This window comes from Glandiceps talaboti, chromosome 1 (genome assembly GCF_964340395.1).
Source record: "Glandiceps talaboti chromosome 1, keGlaTala1.1, whole genome shotgun sequence".
NCBI lineage: Eukaryota > Metazoa > Hemichordata > Enteropneusta > Spengelidae > Glandiceps > Glandiceps talaboti.
This window is the reverse complement of record NC_135549.1, coordinates 9,942,114-9,962,509: the sequence shown is the minus strand read 5'-3', so window position 1 is coordinate 9,962,509 and position 20,396 is coordinate 9,942,114. Positions and strand designations below refer to the sequence as shown.

Genomic DNA, 20,396 nt, shown 5'->3' with positions numbered 1-20,396 from the left:
GCATGTGACAGAGAAAGCTGTGTACATATCATAGGAAACTGTGTTCTGGAGAGATCTTTCCGTTGCGCTAAATAATATATTGTTTATGTTTTACATCATTGATGATCTAAAAGTAAATATTAAAAATTTCTTATGTAGTTGAAACCAGGTCAGGAGTTTTTTACTACTACGAAATCAACTTGTGAAAGTCAATAGTAAACAGATTGATATTTGATTGGTAACACTGTAACTTGCATAGTAAGGTGTCGTGACGGGTCGACCATTAAAATATACCAGGACAGGACATACGTCACATAATACATATACTCGGTAAGGGTTTATTTCGATGTCAAATTTTCTATTTTCCGAATGACGAAAACACAACTTGTAACAGTTGACTCGCTAAATTGTATTCCATTAAAATGGAACTTGCGATTAGTCACGCAAGAAAATGATTTGCTCGAGTATCACTTGGGATGAGAGTAGCTTTCTCTGTCTTTTCAAATTGGGAAATAATCCTTGTAACATCTGTCTCATTCTGTACTGGGTGACACTTGTTGGTACCACATGGTACTAGATAGGAGCAAAATATTAAATGGTTGATGCCACGATACGAGGAGTGCTAAGTAGTTCATCACAGATAACATTATCTATACAATATTTTAGTTGCAATAATTCACACATCACACCATATGACTATTTCTCACCTGATTATATCGTCAGTTCATTTTAATCCTAAATCTGAAACTTTTTTTAACTATTTGTAATTACAAAGATGACACTTTTTTCAGTAAATAACAAGGATTTTTAATATTATTGCGTATACATTTTTTCACCACATTTTTACCTCAAGACACTAATTACACTACTCCGAAAGTATAATGAAAGTAACACCGGCAAACGACAACCTAAAATTCCATCTACGATCGTAACACGTATAGGAAACTAGACTACGACGACCCTTTGTTATCAAATACAGGTCACGAATGTCACAACTATCATGTGTCTTATATCTAGCAGCTAGACTAGGGTCTGACAGCATAATGACGTCACTGTAGTGGAGTGGCGATATTTACCTAAGCATTTACACATTCACTTTAGTGGCAGTAGTGGGAAACAACGAATGCCATTAAAATTATCGATGTGATGGCAGCGGTGGGATAGAATCCTTTCCATTGATTCCTGAGCTCGTGTCCCTTTTGACGCTTGACAGCATTTTAACCCATTGTTTCAAAAACATTTCAACAAAAGGGCGGGTCGTGTAAGTTAAGAGAAAGGCAATCGGGGGAAAGTAGCATTTTATTTATGCAACAGACCGTGCTTGATTCCCCCTGTAATTACTGAAGGCTCCCTTATGCATGTAAGGGAACCGTCATTATTTACGGCCGGGGGTCGGAGGAATGGTAATGAAAAATTTGAAAATATGGGTAACCCTCCATTTCGCTCAAAAAAATAATTTACCCCCCCCCCCCACCTATTAGACATTGTAAATTTGTGTGACCCCCCCCCCCCCACACACACACTAACACTGCATATACATGTACATGTATTAATGATATATATAAAGTGATGAGGTTTTAGAAGGCAGTGATACATTTCGTTTTGACTTCAACAAACGTGAATCAAATTTTTTGATAGAATAATTATTCAAAAATAATTACATAAAAACAAATGTAATTATTTTGCAATTGTCTATTTTTCCCAAATGTTCTGTTCAATTGTCCTGTACATGTATGTAATTGTGTTGACTACGTATACGTTGTTCTCCCTACGATTTTATCACAAGTGCCAGGGTTTAGAGAGTATAGGTTTTACCCTACCTGCTATGCAAGTCGGTGAGGCCGCTTATGCGGCCGCGGGAAAGGGGGTGGTGGTGGTTGGGGGGGGGGGGTGTCAGGAGGGGGTGTCTCCATGGAATTTTTAAAACTAAAATGACAGCATTTATGACTTAATGAGACTTTCGCACCTGTTTTGAGTAACCTTCAGTCCCCAAATACTTTTAAAATATGAATATCAACAGTAGCAAAATACAAGATTATTAAATAAAACATTCTGTGAATTGTTTTTTGAAGGATGAAATTAAAAGTTATGTTCAGAGTATTATATCCCATAGTGGATCGCAATTATGAGTGAAATTTTTTAAATAAGTAGCCCCCCCCCCCCGTTTCTCTTGTTTTGCAGTACCCCCCCCCCCCATAACATTGAAATTTTCGAGTGACACCCTCAATTCCGCCAACTACCCCCCCCCCTCCGACCATAAATAATGATGTCCCCTAAATAAAGCGCTAGCGACGGTCTTCAGTCACTGTAGTATGCCATAGAGGGCAGTATTCACTAGCTCATTTGGTTTGGTGGCATGACACACTGCACTGTGTATGTGTGCAATGGCCCTCTCCACGATCTATGGTCCAGTGTATGTATACCTGTCTGGGCTATGGGTTGGATATATATGTTCACATACCAGAGTACAGTGCAATGTGAGCACTCAAACATGACACTGTACACCTGTCTGAGTTTGTGTTGGATAGATATGTTCACATACCAGAGTACAGTGCTGTGAGCACTCAAACACGACACTGTACACCTGCCTGGGCTTTGGGTTGGATAGATATGTTGACATACCAGAGTACAGTGCTGTGAGCACTCAAACACGACACTGTACACGTGTCTGGGTTTGTGTTGGATAGATATCTTCACATACCAGAGTATATAGCTGTCTGGGCTATGGGTTTGTTTGCTTGTGTTGGATAGGGGTGTACAGATACCACAGTATTTATAGAGCAATCATGTCAGTACTCTAAATGCACCTGTTTAGGCTATAGAATGACTAGTTATAAACTTAGCTTGTATACTGACACTACTATACAGTTTGCAAGCTGTTCATCAAGTTCTGAATTGTATAATCTGGACATGAAAGTGGACAAACTGTTGCACTAGAGAAGACCTACTGGTAATGTGACTTTGAGGATGGGGAAAATACACTATGATTTGTTTCCAGAGAGATATAGCTGAATGTTTGTTATTAATTCATTCATTTTATTAATTATTATTTATAGACTGCAATGCACCCATTTAACGGTTTTTCATGCAATTAAGTAAAAATACACCCAAGATAGATACAGAAATAAAATTGAACAGACCAGATCATACCGACATACGGAACACCAAGAAAAGTTGGAGACTGCGATACCTCATTATAGATTGTGGTAGATAAGATTGATGGACTACTTGCAATGGAGGATGCACCTGTATCTCAAGGCTCTGGAGGGGTCTTTTGGAATGTGGAATTTGGTTCTTGTGTTGTGTTGGTAATATAACTATGCAAGCTAATCTAAGACATGTAACACATAGTGGGAGAGACATATACAGTATCTCGTTCAATATTCTTTCCTTTCCTTCTCAGATGTTAGTTTGAATACATGTACCAACATTAGAATTTGTGTCTTACCCATCATAGCGTTTGACATCTGCCAGGCAACTAGTCACACAAAGTGCCAGGATAGCTATTTTCCACATATTGCATGTTTTTCTACTTCTCTTAGATATAAGTGCACGCAGTTGATGGTGAGAAGGCGTCAAGCTGGATTGACTAGGACTTGCTAGATTTTGAGAAGCTAGCTGCACGGGTGAGTCAGGACAAGTCAGGTAAAATACAAATAGGACTATTTCATAGGTAAGTACTTTATTAAATAGAATAGTTCAGATACAGAGTGTAAAACACATTTCACTTGAAGTTAACATATTCTTTTTAAAGATTAATAAATGACAAGCAGTGAGTGTTAAAACAACACTATCACTAAACAGCTACTATCTGTGTGGCTGTCTACATTACCAGTTGCACTCAGGTCTGACAACTAAACAAATGTCTGCACTATATCAACATGGCAGTGTTATGTGCAACTATCTAGGTGAAATTGCAGAATCACCCTTCCCCATTCAGTAATCCAACTTGAAAAATTTCACCAGCCCGCCATGTTTTCCACAAAAGACCCTATTTTCATAAACAGGACCTCAGCCACATTTGGATTAAAACTTGATTCTATAAATTACCTGTTATTTTCATAAACTCAATTTGTAGGCAATCACATTCTGTCAAAACTGTATTTCTGTTAAAAAGGTTGGTGGTAGTCATGGTTATAGTAAGAATCATATGAAAAAATAGTTGCATTTTTTAATTAAATGTGTTATTTCCACTGTCACATGTACTACATTCAGTTGTGAATAATGTTTGCAATTATCTTCAACCTCAAAATAACATCTGCAACTTGGTATATATATGTCTAGGAAATAACTTATGAATCAGCCAATGGGCTTCTCTGACAGTGATAATTACCAAACAGTACATCAAATCAACCATATTTATGTTAACCTATTATACTGCATTATGACACTGCTGCAACTATCCCTGTCCTCATATCTTTGATTTCATCTTCTGATTCACCTTCTTTTTTTAAGATGACATGGACAACTCGTAGCCATTCCTCCTCTCATTGTATCAATGATTTTGGCACTTTTTAAACCCAACTGAAACCGATGGTTGCGTTAGGGCAACTAAAACTGGTGGGTGCATTTGAATGGAGTATTTCACATGGCTGTTATTTTGTCTTGTGAACGTACATTATATTGTCAGTAGCAGGTCTGTGGTGAAACGGTAGCACCTGACATCACTCACATTACATGGTTACAAATAACTGGTAATGAAACTATCCTATAACACGAAAGCCATTTAAAGTTTTTCAAAAAAAAGATGGTGTGTGTAATTTTTTTACAATTGGATGAAATGAAGCATGGATTCTATTGACATGACTTACAATACTCAGCTGACAATCAAATAATATAACAGCCAAATCTACATTTGTGAAAGAACTGAAGAGGAAATCACAAACAGTTTTCGAACAAGATTGATAAACTTTGCAATTAATGTAATGTCAAAACAATTTCAATGTACAGACAACTAGAGAATTTTTGAAATGTGTGACTGCAATGGTTTAACGGCCTGACATGCTAAATAGGGATTACGCACAGGTGAGTATAATTTAAGATACATTACATACCAATAGCACCCTAGATTATTAGTCTTGAAATAATGCTAATATCCAACCATTTACCATGTCAAAGGTCAAATGCTGAGCTTAACTTGAATCCTTTGTAAAATCATACATGTGACATTGCCTTACATTTACAAATTTGATGAATTTTGTCTGCACTATTCAATTTGTTATGTCTATCTATGCATTTATAAAGTCTAAATTACAAGCATTCAAGTTTGAAAATGTGGGTATTAAAATTAGACTGAACTATTTAATGCAGAACCTGATAGAGCAAAATACAACAATAGCAGACAAGTGTTTTTGAGAAACACACACACTGGTACTTTACAGTTGACATAATTACTTGTAATTTAAATCTACAAAATAACTTGCTTCATTCATTCATTATGCTACTACCACAAAAAAAAAAAGAAACACAAAAAACTCATCAAGGGAAAAAAATGAGATGCCAAATTTGACTCTATTATAACTTAATTTTTCAATTCTTCATTCGCTTATTAAGATAAACTGCATACTGTTTAAAAAGCTAAACTAACTCATGACAAATGTAGGTATGCATGAAAATGACTGCCTTGTCCATCTCAAGATGACAATAACTTAACTCAGTTCTTTTCTGATTGATTATACCTAACATTCTCATATAAACATTATCCCTTGTCAAGGTTTGCTAATCTGTCTACATGTCAAATTCTAATAACACTAAAAATAATACAATTTACAAGACCGGTTTATTTAACATTTCGTTTTTCATTTGTCTGTGTTGTGATGACAATGATGATGATTTATTGCATCATTTCCTAATTCATACAAAACTCACAAGTGACTATATTATAATTCTAAGTCTGCTAGTATGAAGAGTACAATTGTATAGTAAAAGGAAATGTCATTCTGTTCTATGCTTTCTTTCTTTTTGATATTCTGTCTATTACTTGCACAGACTTTGGGCTTCCAATATTTCTAGACACTGATGTCGCTAGAATACTATAAGTACTAGTTGTTTTGCGCTGACTGTAATGGGGGAGGTCTTGGTCCCACATCATACTCAGATCTGCAAAAAATGAAAAATAATACAAGAATGTACATGTTAATTACTTAGTCTTTTCAATGGTTTTAGTGTTGTCAAGGTTTGGGAACCCAGACCAGCAGTAACAGAGGGAGAATCTTGTCAAATATTGCTTATATGTTTTCCTATCTTGTATCATAACATGTTTTTCGGAAACCATGGTAAAAATACCTTTGTAACTCACATATACTGTATCTCCTCACAACAACACTTAACAAACGCTAGTAAGGAACCATGCAAATACCTAATGTAGATTTTACCTACTTAGCCCCCATAGCGAAAACACTTAATTTACATGCATGTGCATGCTCATTCAATATACATATTAGTTTGTCATTTTCCTTAGCCCGTACGATGTCACTTATAACACTGGTATCATAGCTGTATCTTACTATTTTCCCTAAGCAAACACATGTATTGTCTGATTGATAAAAAGTCTTTTTTTCGCAAGCTAAAACATTCTTGGTTTGTGTGCATTATCTATGACCTTCAACATCAGATTTGTGACCTTCAAAGGACATTAACATCAAGGCAAGAACCAAGGCTACATATTATGTATAGAAAACTGAATTGATTCTATGTACAGTAATTTGAGTAAACAAACAATTAAGTTCTTTGCTTTGGGACATAGTCTTGCATTTTTACAGTGTGTAAGGTGTTCATTTATCTATATTTTACAGCATTCACTTTCAAATGGTCACATCAAAGCATTACCATAGTGTATTTTCTGTAAGTGTTAGTATCTTGGTATGTGCTGCTGCATGACTAATGAAAGATTTCTTATGCAGTGTACTGAAAACATACAGTTCCAAATGAAAATGTCTATGTTTAAAGATAAATACAGCACATGAGATTTTGATGACAATTACTAGTAATTCTGAGAGACACTTTCTATCCAAAGGATTTCATTTGAAGTACCAGTAAATACAGAATTCAACTCTTGAACACGTTTCATTTCACTATGTCACTGTATTGAAAGTAGGGGTGAAAAGTTTTGCCACTACAATTTAATTTCCTCACATACAAATTATTGAAAATGATAAAAATAAACCCTACCTAAAAACGAGGTATTCAATTTTATAGTTTCCATACACATTTCACATGAAACACATACACACAGTTTATTCTGGTTGTTTCAAGCACAAAAGTAGGACGTGTTCTACATTAAATTACTTACCTAATAAAAATTGTGGCAGAACACTGAATTGTTATAAAACTACAAGAGTTGACAGGTACTCTTGTTCCTTCTTGCCTTGTTCTTTTTCTTAGCTTCAGGTGTTCTTCGATTTATCTGGCGCACCAAGTCATAGAATATTTCATTAACGTTGACTTTGGCTTTAGCTGATGACTCAAGGAATGCACTGAACAAGAGAGAGAGAAGACATACTTTTGATGGTTAGACCTTGAGCAGAGTCTATGAATATCAATCGCTATATGAATGTTATCTCTTCATATTTATCATGAGACCCTGAGTGGTATGTATAGTGCTATTGTCGTAATATCTACCATAAGCAACAAGTAAATAGAGATATAAGTGAACCCTGTAGACTAAGCAACACCATTACTATTATCTACTAATCTAAACAAAGTCAACTAAACATCTCCAACTGACAGCTTTCAGATTTCAATCATGGTATCTGTAAACTTCCCTCATATTCTATTATTACTGTACGGAAGTCATTATCGTGGACACGAAAAAGATTTGTGCAGTGTTTCCTTCTCATGCACTAAACACATGGTTCTATGTTACATATCTATTTTCCATATATTATCTGTGAGGTAAAGTCCAGGTTAGGACAGGATGTACAAATTTAAGTTACAAATCTATTAAAAAACTGTGAAACGGTAACACAATTAACTGTTGGACAAAGAGAAACAGTCAAAGAGTTTGGTCAAATGATAACACTGGTTGACAGAGAACATACTGTGATGTAATACAGGTGAAATGTTTGAAGTGACTGATTTAGCAAAAAATAGGACACGGTTTGACATCAGTGAAATACAAACACTGAAGTTGGCCTTGGTGTGACACTGATGAAATGCCAAAATTGATTGGCCAAGAGAAAACACACAATGAAATGGTAACACTGATTTGCTGACAGAAAAGATAGCCTGGTGAGACATGAACTGCCAGAACTGATTGGTTGACAGAGGTGAATAGATACACTTGACTTACCATCCAAATGTTTTGGCCAGGTTCTGACCCTGGTCTTTGCCAACCACTCTTTCATCTTCTAAATCACATTTATTGCCAACCAACACCATTGGAACCTGTAGAACAATCAGGTGATACTTTGACTATGCAGCATGACTTGGACAGAAACAACAATTATATTTTCTTTCAGTACAAAACATGTCTTATTATGGTATTCATCATCACTAAATGATGACAAATATTGTCAAAGCTTTGATTCATGTTTATAAAAACATTGACAGTACTTACATATTTAGAAAAATGATACATTTCTGAGAATTTATCCCTCAGTTGATTAATTCTGTATATGACATGTACAACGTAAAGCACCAGTGAGCATCATTGATGGATACTAGGCGCTATATAAATCTGTTTATTGGTATTATTATTATTATTATTATTATTATTATTGTTACAACTGAAGTAACGTTTTCTACTATTTTTTTCCATTTACACAGTAAATTGCAACCACATACAAAATTTCTAAATTCTTGGATTTTGTATGTGAGGACCATCTTCCATAACATAACAGCAGAGGTCAAGCTGAGGACTTGAGAGTTCAAAGGCCAAGTACTTGAATCCCACTGGCCATATGTTCGTGTAGACATGTTTATTATAGATAGCCCAACCCTGAATGACTTTGCTGTTGGTTTCATCAATACTTGATGAGGATGTATCACTTAAAAGTTATCTTACTAATGGTGGTTGGTTTTACAGATCCCCTGTAATGGTCTGACCAGTTATGGATTATTACTCATATGGAATTCAGAGATGATATCATGCTTGCGGCAGCGTGACTCCAGGATATACAGCGGACAGGATTGAAATGTGTTGTCATATCCTCACAGATCAGATATGAAACATGTAATACGATCCTATTATCTGCAAAGGAGGGAAACATGGACAGAAAGTGTAGAGACATAAACATAGTAGACGACATCAACTTACATCATCTGTGTCTTTCACTCGAAGAATCTGTTCTCTTAAGTCTTGGAGGTCGTTGAATGTGGACTGTGCTGTTATGGAATAGACTAATACAAACCCTTGACCATTCTTCATGTATAAATCTCTCATTGCTGTGAATTGCTCCTATAAAATGTAAACATGGAAGTCAAGTTTTTAGCTTTACACATACATCACCATATTTGTATGTAGTGACCATGTGAGACCTCTCTAAACTACTAAAAGAATTACAAATGAAGGCTACCTGAAACATTACAAAATACAAGGTGAACTTCATACATATGGTATTGATATATTGAATATAATGAACTATGCATCAATATTAGACTCTACGATATACATCATGCTGTTCAGCCATATCAGGCTTCTCTGGCTAATGGCATCAATATCAATAAGAACAAAATATACAAAGATTATTTATTTATTTATTTATTTACAACAATTAAAGTATCAATTTCACATTGCCATAAATCAAAGTAATTTCATATTTCTACAAAATAATGGTACTTCATCCTTGGTAGGTATTACACATACATGATACATGTACAATTCTACTACAAAGTTTGGTGGGTGGGTGGGTGGTATGTGAGCATGGGATTATACTATATTGTTCAATACTGTGTTTTGTTCATACATGTAATACACTTTGTCATACATTTTCCATTAAGCTTACAGAAAAATGTTGATTGACCCAAATGAACAAACAAACAAACTAAGGATTACTTGAAAACAAAAGCTCCGCATTGTGTATTTATGGTGTTTCAGGATTTTAAATACTAATATATATCATTAATTTATGATGTCATTCTGGAAGTATATTTCTCTCTAGTATCATGTGACCTGTAATTGACATATGACTAGTATCATGTGACCTATAATTGTTGTGTGACTAGCATAATGACTCTGTGTCTGGAATTGTGCTTTCCTCTCTTTTACAAAGATGACTTACCGTTCCTGCTGTGTCCAAAATTTCTAACATGCACTGTTGTCCATCCACCTCTACTTGCTGTACAGGGGATAAAAAAACATTTAGGAAATCATGGCAGATACAGGAGTAAGCACTCAAAACTAATTTTGACTAATGGCATTGTATGTATACATTGTGTAAGCTGGGTCAACCAAACACTAAGTAACAATCAAGTATAACTGATTTAAATGTACTTGATAACACAATTATGGCTGGGTATAAAAATCATAATAAACTGAAATACAAGGGAATACATTAACTTAACACAGTTAAGTACCCTATGTATTATTAGCTATAGCTACATATAACACACATCATATCTTTATACTTCATCTCTACTACAGTACATGCTCACTTTAATGAGTATTTCACCAGTACACACCCTTTTTATATCCCTAATGAAGATTTTTATCTAGGGGTTATAATATACATGTACATGTAGTTGCCTTTTGTGAGGGCATAGATCAAAATGCCATGCTTTCAGAGACGAAAAGTGCACAGGAAAATGAGATACTGTAGAGATATCCCTGGATCCAATTATGAAGAACACACCATTACATGTGTATCTACAACTTAAACACAGAAACTCTAAGGCCTAACACATACACATAACAGAGACACTACTGCGCTATAAAGAACTTTGGTTTCAGATACCCGGCCTCTCATTGGGGGGCTATACCTGCCTAGCGACAGTCTGGGGCATTACATTGCCACCTATTGTAAGGAGATCTGTGACAGTCACTGATTGAACAAAAATGATTCCAATTTTTATTTTCATCAGCTCTGTATGTATTAAACAGAAATCATGGTATTAACTTTTTGAAAACCACCTTTTTTAAATTTACAAATGCATTCCTAGCAAGAGTTGCTAACGTGTGACTGTACAGTGTACTACAGAGGTCATGTTATGTTGTGGGTCACCCTCTCCATGCAGCCATCTTGTAACAATCACTGACATTGTACATGTAATGCACAGACTCTCTGCTGGGGACAGAGTCTGGGTAACACTAACACTTAAAGAACTGAATACTGATACAGCTACACTGCAGCTCCACTGTCTATAGAATACTGAGACACTACAGCTCTATATACATGTAGAGCTCTGACACACCATAGTTCTATATAGGACACTGGGACACTATAGCACTACATTGAATACTGATACACTGCAGAACTTTAAAAACACTGGGACACTACAGTTCTGTGTACATAGAATGCCAAGACACAACAGCTCCTTATAGAACCCTGAGACATGACGGGTCTATATATATATAGAACACTGATACACTACAACAATTTAAAATATTGTCACAGTCACACTATAGCTCTACATGATCTACATTGAACACTGATACACTAAGACCTACACGGAACACTGATACACTATGAGCTACATGGAACACTGATACACTTTGACCTACATTGAACACTGATACACTATGATCTACATGGAACACTGATACACTATGATCTACATGGAACACTGATACACTATGATCTACATGGAACACTGATACACTATGATCTACGCAGAACACTGATACACTATGATCTACATGAAACACTGATTATGATACACTATGATTTACACGGAACACTGATACACTATGATCTACATGGAACACTGATGCACTATAATCTACATGGAACACTGATGCACTAAAATCTACATGGAACACTGATACACTATAATCTACATGGAACACTGATACACTATGATCTACATGGAACACTGATACACTATGATCTACATGGAACACTGATTGGCCTGCCTAAATAGTAAATTGTTCACATTATTGAAGGCTAACAAAGTTACACTAAGTGACTATACATGTACTATATTTGTTCCGATGTCTACATCACAACCAGTTCCAAGGTTAAGTATTAAAATACCCTGGTGACTTTAGATGACCCAGCTGATTGGTCGTCTCCTGACTACATACATCAAAAGTGAAAGGATTCAATCAATCTATAGTTTAAATACACACTATAAATGTCAGAATTTACTAACAGACATAAAGATGGTCTTTACTGTAATTTTCATAAGTGATCTAGTTTCTGTACGGAAAACGACAGCTTTTATTTTTAGATTTGAGAGGCACCTGAATGGGTATTGTCTCAGATTTACTTTATTCAAACCATATCTCTACTGAAACTAGAAACATTGCTCGTAAAAATTGCATATTATCTTGACAACTTCACTATTTCCTCAACTATCTTGACTTTGGTACTGAAATGTTTTGTCTATAAAGACACTGGGCTGTACAGTGAAAGTCTGCATGAAACAAACTTGACTGACAGCTATAACTGACAATATTCACACAATCGCCTTGGTGCATACATACATATTTCTAAATTCACTTTCGTATTTTCATAACATATTTCCGTGAATAGTCATGCACATCATATTATAATTATCATGCTATAGCTAGAAGCCTAAATGTTTGAAAAAAAATGTGATATAAAAAGCATATAAATTAAGTAGTTGCTATGGAAATGAGCTAATAGATAACACACGAATGCTAAATTTGATAACAAGTTAACATTCCAAAGTCAAATTTTGTGTAGGTAGTGACAATGCTATGGCAACAAGTAATACAACTCAAATGGTAACAAAATTGAATACCAACAATGCCATTATTCAAAATTATCCTATATATAGATGAAAAACAAAAAAAAGTGTAAATTATACAAATGACTTACATGTATGCTTTATATATTATACAAAAAATAACTGTGATTTCATCATATCAATTCCACTTTATTGTGTTACCCTTCATTACACTTTCAAATTCTATTTTTACCATCTACTAAAAAAACTTATCCTTCTTAGTTGACAGCTTCAAGATTTATGAAACATGTGACAGAATTCACATTCTCCATGCAAACACCCACAATATAATACACAAAAATCTACCAACAAACAGCAGAAGAAATTCCGTGCCGTTTCAATTTGAAGAGTAACTCACACAGCTTACTTTAGCAAACTGTCGGCAGCAAGAATCAGTTTTCTGAGAGGAATTGCCTGTTTACTGTATGATGCCAATTTCTTATTAAAACCACCTTTACTTATTTTCAGTTTTGTGAAGAGACAAATAACACCTTTCACCTGGCAGAGTTCAAAAAGTCAGTGACATCACTATCGTCATGCAAATCACTCCCATGCTTTCTCCTCATTCCTTTCACTGATTTCAGTGATACTGAGTTTGAACATGAAAAAAAAACACACACAAAAAAACACTGATGCATTGCTATTTACCTTTCGGTAACTGTCTTCTATCGTTGGATCATACTTTTCAACAAATATACCCTGGACAAATTGCACTGTCTGTAAAAAAAAAATGAAAAAAAAATCAAAGACATTACTTATAATTACTTGTCTGTGTATACACTTCACAAAGAGATAAATTGAAAGACAGCCAAACATTAGTACCAGTATGGATTTGAAAACACTAAATCAACATGACAGCGACAAACATAAATTGCAATAGATTTGACATGATGGGGATGAATGCAATCAGTTGTGGCAAATAATGAAATGTCAGTTGATTGAATATGTCCATGATTTCATTTTGAATAAATACTGTACAGAGAGAGTAAAGAGTGTGTATGCACTATGGATGGTAATTTTGATGTAATCTACATGTATGCTAATAAAGGTCTTAGTCTATAATATTGGACACATACACAAACAGACACATTTTGATTGATGAATTCATATATCTCATCATAACTACATAATTCACAATGGATGACGTTAACTCTATTTTTATCCACATGTAATTTATCATGTCACAACTGAGAAGTAATATCCTGAATGTATCCAAAAAATATGTACATTGTTAGAACGATAACCATCAGACACCTGTGTACAATTCATATTAGCATTTCTGATGAAATCACTCTATGTAATTAAAACATGTTTTATAGTGATATTCAAGATGGCCACCACTCAACTCTTAATGAGTGTGTACACTATACCATGATTCAACTGAGCCTTACTTGTAGTGGTACACAGCCAGTTGCTACATTATGTATTTAGGGCAAAAGGGTTGGATAACTATTATGATATACCGCACTGGCTAAAATGTCTATCATTTCATTTGATAGTCTGATGTTTTATTTGCGATACTGATTTCAGACCAGTGCCTAACGCATTACAATGCAGAGGTCAGGCTACAATAGGTGGGGTCACAGTGATAGAGGTCAGATGTCACTGCACCATGGGTGGGGTCACAACAATTGGGGCTATGTTTAGAGTAAAAACTTACCAAAGCACTTTTGCCAACACCACCAGAACCCAAGACCACAAGCTTGTATTCACGCATAGTTTACTTGGATAACCAATTCCCTTGATGAAATTCTGAATAAAATCAAAAGAATAGGGTGTTACATAGGAGACTATTAACACAGTTGATAGAGGTAAATTGTCAATTGACATGTACATTGTATGTCAGTTTGAAACACCACTGTGTACATGTATCACCGTAGTGTTTCAAACTGACATACATGTCTACCAATCATATCAATCACCATGAGATCAATTATGTGGAAACAATGCATTTCATCTCAGTTTATTTAGTATCAGAGCTGAAGGCCACAAATCAAAGTTTAACACATGTACAATGTACATCTTTGAGATTTACATACATTACATGTGAATGCTGGTAGTATCAACTATCAATAAACATGGCTATGGCATGTCAAGAAAAGCTATGGAACACCACCATCAACTCCTGCACACACACAATTCATGAATTATATGGTCTTGACTTGCATGGTAGTATGGGTGGGTATGATTATCTGAATTCAAAATTTACTACACAAGACAGTGTTATTTCCAATGGTAATAAATATAGTTACTTGAAATTTGAACAAATTATTTCCCTGGAGTACCTGAATGATGTCATTCCAATCAGTGACAAAGGATGGAATAATCCATTGAAATCATTTTATGGATATGTTTCCAAGATATCATTTCTTCAAGTCACTTTCACACTAAAACACAAAGCTGGCTATGACAACTAAATATGAAACTTCCCAACATGTTACAAATAAATTTCTCAATGCATGGCCATGCAGTAGTTTCAATTGAGAATATGACACTCTTGACAGTTCCATATGTAGGTACTGTGTTACTTTTCGATTTGCAAGCAACATCATGAGAGACAAATGTTCATGTACAGTAAATTTGTAGGATGTTGGTGCAACATCACATTTCACGACAAATCCAGACATTTTGAATTTGTAGGCAAGTGCAGAAAATATAAAATATTGTACAACTACACACATCAGTTTGGTTTCTGAATACTGAACATTAAAATAAGGGATCTTAAAACAAGGAATTATAGTTTTGCAACTACTCTCACTTTCAATTTTGATGATTTGTCAGTGCAACATACTGATAAGTTGTTCAACACTTGTAAGAATACTCCAGATGACAACAGCTGTGAATAACATGATGTACATGTATGTTCAATGAATGAGTCATACCACTGTCCAGTCACTGCATAAACACACCTACATAACACATACATTGTACATTGCATGTAGTGTTTTGGGGTGTTTCCTCAACACTGCATATATTCACTGACTATTGAATCATAGAGTCTCCTTTGTTTCCAAGTTGTTTGAGCTATTAAGAACCAAATCTGAAACATGTGTACTACCAATAAATGCCATAACTTGTTGCACAGACAATTTTGTTGTGAGTACAGTTGTTGACTAGGAAAAGGCAACACATTTACCCTAGTTCTCAAGACCCTAACCAGGGAAACTCCTTTGTTTTGTTACCTGTGTTGTAAAACATGTGAGAACAATAACTTAATAAGACATGTTGCATGTCAACAAGTGGATTCACACAACATACAATAATTGGTAGAACTGATACTCTGATAACACTGTTGCATGTTAGATATTTCAGACGGGACAACACTTACTGAAGACAGATTTTTTATAATGAAAAGTGAAACAATATCAATTAGAAGAGTAATCCATAATTTCTTACATGTATATGATGGACAATATATTGTTCATTGTTCCAAGAATCAATATGACAGTAAAATATAGTTTGAATGTACTTTGGAATGGTAGGTGACATTCATTTCTAACTCATATTGTTCCAAAATAACTATATTTTACTGTTCTCATATATATTAAAATAAATTTCACTCCATACTTTAAATATTGAACATTATGTAAAATGTTAGCCTAATGCAGACAGATAAGTCAGACTCGATTCTGACATTGGCCTTTTTCCTCCTCCGACTATGAAGTTATACATGCAAAATATTTTGAAAAACAAGACAATAATTCAAATCGTTATGAAATTGTAAATGTGACAGATCGTTTGTTCCAAGTAGATGTTTATGTTTTGACTTCATGGTCTGAAAGCCATGTCAATGTGTATATGGAAAGATTCAAAACAGGGCAACGGTAAGTAGTACAATAAGTCAACTTCAAGTGATCGTTTTAATGTTGACATCAGTGTATCGACTCCCAAGGCCATACAGTATCAACAAATGTTCTTTCTGACCTCAGTCTACTGTGGTGTCTATACTAGTGCCGCTGACTGTGCCCCATTAGTAATGAAAGGGTGTGACTCGACGGCATTCTTACAGCAGAAGTTCAACTCCTAAAATATCACAATCACTCTCGCATTATTTTATTTTAGTACGTACAGGCACAACAACCCATATAAAATATGTACGACGTGGATCTGAGATCGTCTCTTGTCTTATAGTATAAATGATTTGACATCAGATTTTGAAATACAATTTCAAAGTTAGTATTTTTAAAAATTCCGAGAGTATCTTAGTATGGCGAGTGAATGATATGTTGTGCTTATTACATGTACATGTATAGTATCTTCGACTTCGATGTTTGACAAACTCAAGTCAAAACGCATAGATCGTTACCCGGTAGAAAGCTAAAACGGACATTCTTGGGCAGTAGCTTTTGCGTTCACAATCGACACACAGATAAGACAATGCTTTAAACCACCTATGTATGGGTGTCATTTCGGAAGTTTTATAACAGTTTTTTTTGGATTTCTTGAATGCGATCGACGAATGTTTTATAGTAATTTTCGACCAGACCCTCCCGACAGCTGGTATATCTGAGTCTCTTTCATTTACATATAATTGATTTGGTAGATAGACTGTTAAACAGACTTGTAACTCTGATCAATGACATTAACCGGTGAGAAAGAAAACACACGGAACAGATATTTTTGATTGATTCAACATACACTTACCGTTCAAACAAAAGCGTCCTCGATAAGGGCGAGACTTCTCTCTAGCTTAGAGTATCAAGGTGGAGAAAATGGTTGACAGTGACGTCATAGGATGTAACCTCGAGCGCGGAAGTCTAAAATGTGGTACAATGTGGGTGGGAACTAGAAAATACAAATGACGTCGAATACACGGTGAACTGCTTTACAAAACACTATCACACACCATGAATGGCATCGAAGTCAAATCGTCTGTGAGTCAATAAAATATAGTCTGATTTCCGTCCAAATGATTGATAGATAACGATGGGTGTTCGGCTTTAAAATTCCCTGCGCTTGGTGGCGCTGTTTTCGTCAATACGTATAATGTTTCCCTCGGATCTAGTCCAGTAATCTTAACGAAGAGGCAACTTTTTATATACCCTTCCTCGTCACACCAGCTAATTGACAAAGCTGTGACGCTTTTTGATAATAAAAGTATTGTAGCTATTATTGTAAAAAAAATACTATAGGGAAAATGTGCGAAATATTATTCTCGACAGACAGCTATGTAGAAAATGGGAACACTAATATGTAAGTCTTCAGTTATAATGTAGTAGGCCTATGGAGGTTTAGTCACTATTAAACTCAACAATACTTCTTAATTGTTGAAAAGCTAACGATGTTACTATCTTTTCTTTAGCTTCTGTAGTTTAAACAAAATTAGCTAAACTTTCACTGATTCAGTATCTGTTTTTATCTGAGGCTGTTACATGTACAAGTAGTAGTATTTAGTTTATGTACGACATAGACCCTGCACGAATCTATGGTACGACGAAACACATGGACGCGTAACTCGCTTGTGGTAGCCAACCTGTAGGCTGTAGACGTTAAGACTAACGCTAATATAAGAGTACCACGCTATTCCGCTATCCTAACTGACATTGCTGATAATTTTAGCTCGTCCACTCAGGCTCAATCAGTTAGTTTTGTTTACGAAAAAAACCCCAACAAAAACAAACGCATAATAAATAAATAAATAAATGAATGAATGAATGAATGAATGAATGAATGAATAAATAAATAAATAAATACTGACAAACATCAACAATAGAGTAATCACAAATCACTAGTGCACTATGAACAATAATGAATGTTTCGCAGTATCAAAAATTACGTAGGTTTTATAATTATGCAAAATAGTCACAATGCCAACCTGATTTGTGATTACTCTATAATTGATGTTTGTCTTTATTTATTTATTTATTTATTTATTTATTTATTTATTTATTTATTTATTTATTTATTTATTTATGCGGTTGTTTGTTTGTTTTTTATTGTAACGTGAGCCTGAGTTCCCTGTGCTCCAGCTTGTTTGTATGTATGTATGTATGTATGTATGTATGTATGTATGTATGGATGGATGGATGGATGGATGGATGGATGGATGGATGGATGTATGTATGTATGTATGTATGTATGTATGTATGTATGTATGTATGTATGTATGTATATGTAACATGTATGTATGGATGGATGGATGGATGGATGGATGGATGGATCATGCAAACATGAGATCTTCCTCGAAAAACCAGGCTGTCACAATAATATTTCGAAGCGAAGAAATTTTTTTAAAAATCTCTATTTGTTGGATGATGTTGCTAAAACGGTTAATGCTAATGTAAACTATAACAAAGCTTTAAAAACCCTCATTTCATTGATGATATCAAGTTTGTAAATAACTTAGCTTTACATTTATAGAATGTGTACGGTGCGATGCCGGCCGATGGTCCATGAGGGTGGTCAAGAATGTGTCTTCTGTATTGGTCTTTACATTGTAAGATTTGAACTAACCTATATTTAAATGATATATCAATGATAAATCAGGGTTGCATACCCTATCAAACCAGAGGATATAAGTGCTTCACCCCGGAGATAAACGGGCGACTGGACTCTATCCCCGCCGGACTCTACATCCATTGCAGTGTCCAGACCATGGGGTGGAGTGGTGTGGACCTTGACCTCTGTTGACCGTATATCCGTGATGATTTTAAAATGTTATTAGTGCGATGAGGGCGCTATAAACTCTCGAATGATAGTTTGTGGTCATGGTTGTGGTACGAGTCACAGACAAGGAGCTTTAGGAGAGTTCAACTCAACAACGTTGTAGTTTAGAGCTGTGAGTCTAGATGTTCACAACTGAGTAGAAGTAAGAGTTGACTGCCTATAACATCGATCGCTAGCAGGTACAGTCACTGTCAGCATAGAAGTAAGTAGTCCTGCTTGCATACGGAGTAATCCGGGACTCGATTCTGACAATTGTCCCTCCTGTGTTTAGAGTCAAGTCAGCAATATAGACTCGTGAACCGCTAAGAAGTAAGGGAATGTCCACTTTGGGAGGGTGGGGCATGCATAGTCCAGTGTGAGCTACTAGTGTATTCAAGGATGGTCACACAAAATGATGGCGTGTACTATATTATGTATTTACGAATATTCAAAAAAATGCCGTCACCGGTGTCTGCTTCCGTCATCGATAATTTTTTATAACCCCCCCCCCCACACACACACACACACACACAAACAAACCACCAGTAAGATACAATAGCAATTAGACAATTTGACTTGAAATCACTGCCCTCTGGCTTCATTGAATTTTTACAGTATTTTACATTACCTTTGATCAAACAAGGTATGATAGAAGAATACTTAGTATGTCCCATCGTTTACAAAACCCAGATTTTGGACTGTAAGATACGTGGTGACGTTTCGCCCTCACCGGCCTCCTCTCTCTGTGGGGATTGGCCGATGTGTGAGGGCGCCCCGTCACGGCATACCTTACAGACTACCCACATTTGTGTTAGTTTCGGTTTTTTTCTTTCATATTGACATTCATATTAAACTTAAGTGATGTTGAAAACGTTTGTTAAAGATGAAAAATGGAAGGCATAGCCAGATAGTGTGTGAACCCA

At 35.4% G+C, this 20,396-nt stretch overlaps 1 protein-coding gene across 1 annotated transcript; it reads right to left on the bottom strand.

The window, feature by feature from the left end:
• Nucleotides 1–3,642: 3,642 nt before the first annotated feature.
• On the bottom strand, nt 3,643–17,624 carry LOC144447023 (ras-related protein Rap-1b). Its single transcript, XM_078136928.1, has 8 exons — nt 17,473–17,624; nt 14,489–14,580; nt 13,477–13,545; nt 10,200–10,256; nt 9,236–9,376; nt 8,270–8,364; nt 7,271–7,454; nt 3,643–6,078 (listed from the first exon to the last, which is right to left on the bottom strand). Exons 2-7 carry the CDS (start codon nt 14,543–14,545, stop codon nt 7,310–7,312), a joined length of 564 nt encoding a protein of 187 aa, XP_077993054.1. The 5' UTR covers nt 14,546–14,580; nt 17,473–17,624; the 3' UTR covers nt 3,643–6,078; nt 7,271–7,309.
• Between the last annotated feature and the right edge of the window lie 2,772 nt (nt 17,625–20,396).

Bases quoted from the DNA above. Each gene is read 5' to 3' on its own strand.
- LOC144447023 (XM_078136928.1), bottom strand. From the start codon at position 14,545: ATGCGTGAATACAAGCTTGTGGTCTTGGGTTCTGGTGGTGTTGGCAAA. The intron at 9,377-10,199 runs GTAAGTCATCTT...TACATTTTATAG, and splicing joins TTTTGGACACAGCAGGAACG to GAGCAATTCACAGCAATGAG. The intron at 8,365-9,235 runs GTAAGTTGATGT...ATTGTTCTACAG, and splicing joins GAGTGAAAGACACAGATGAT to GTTCCAATGGTGTTGGTTGG.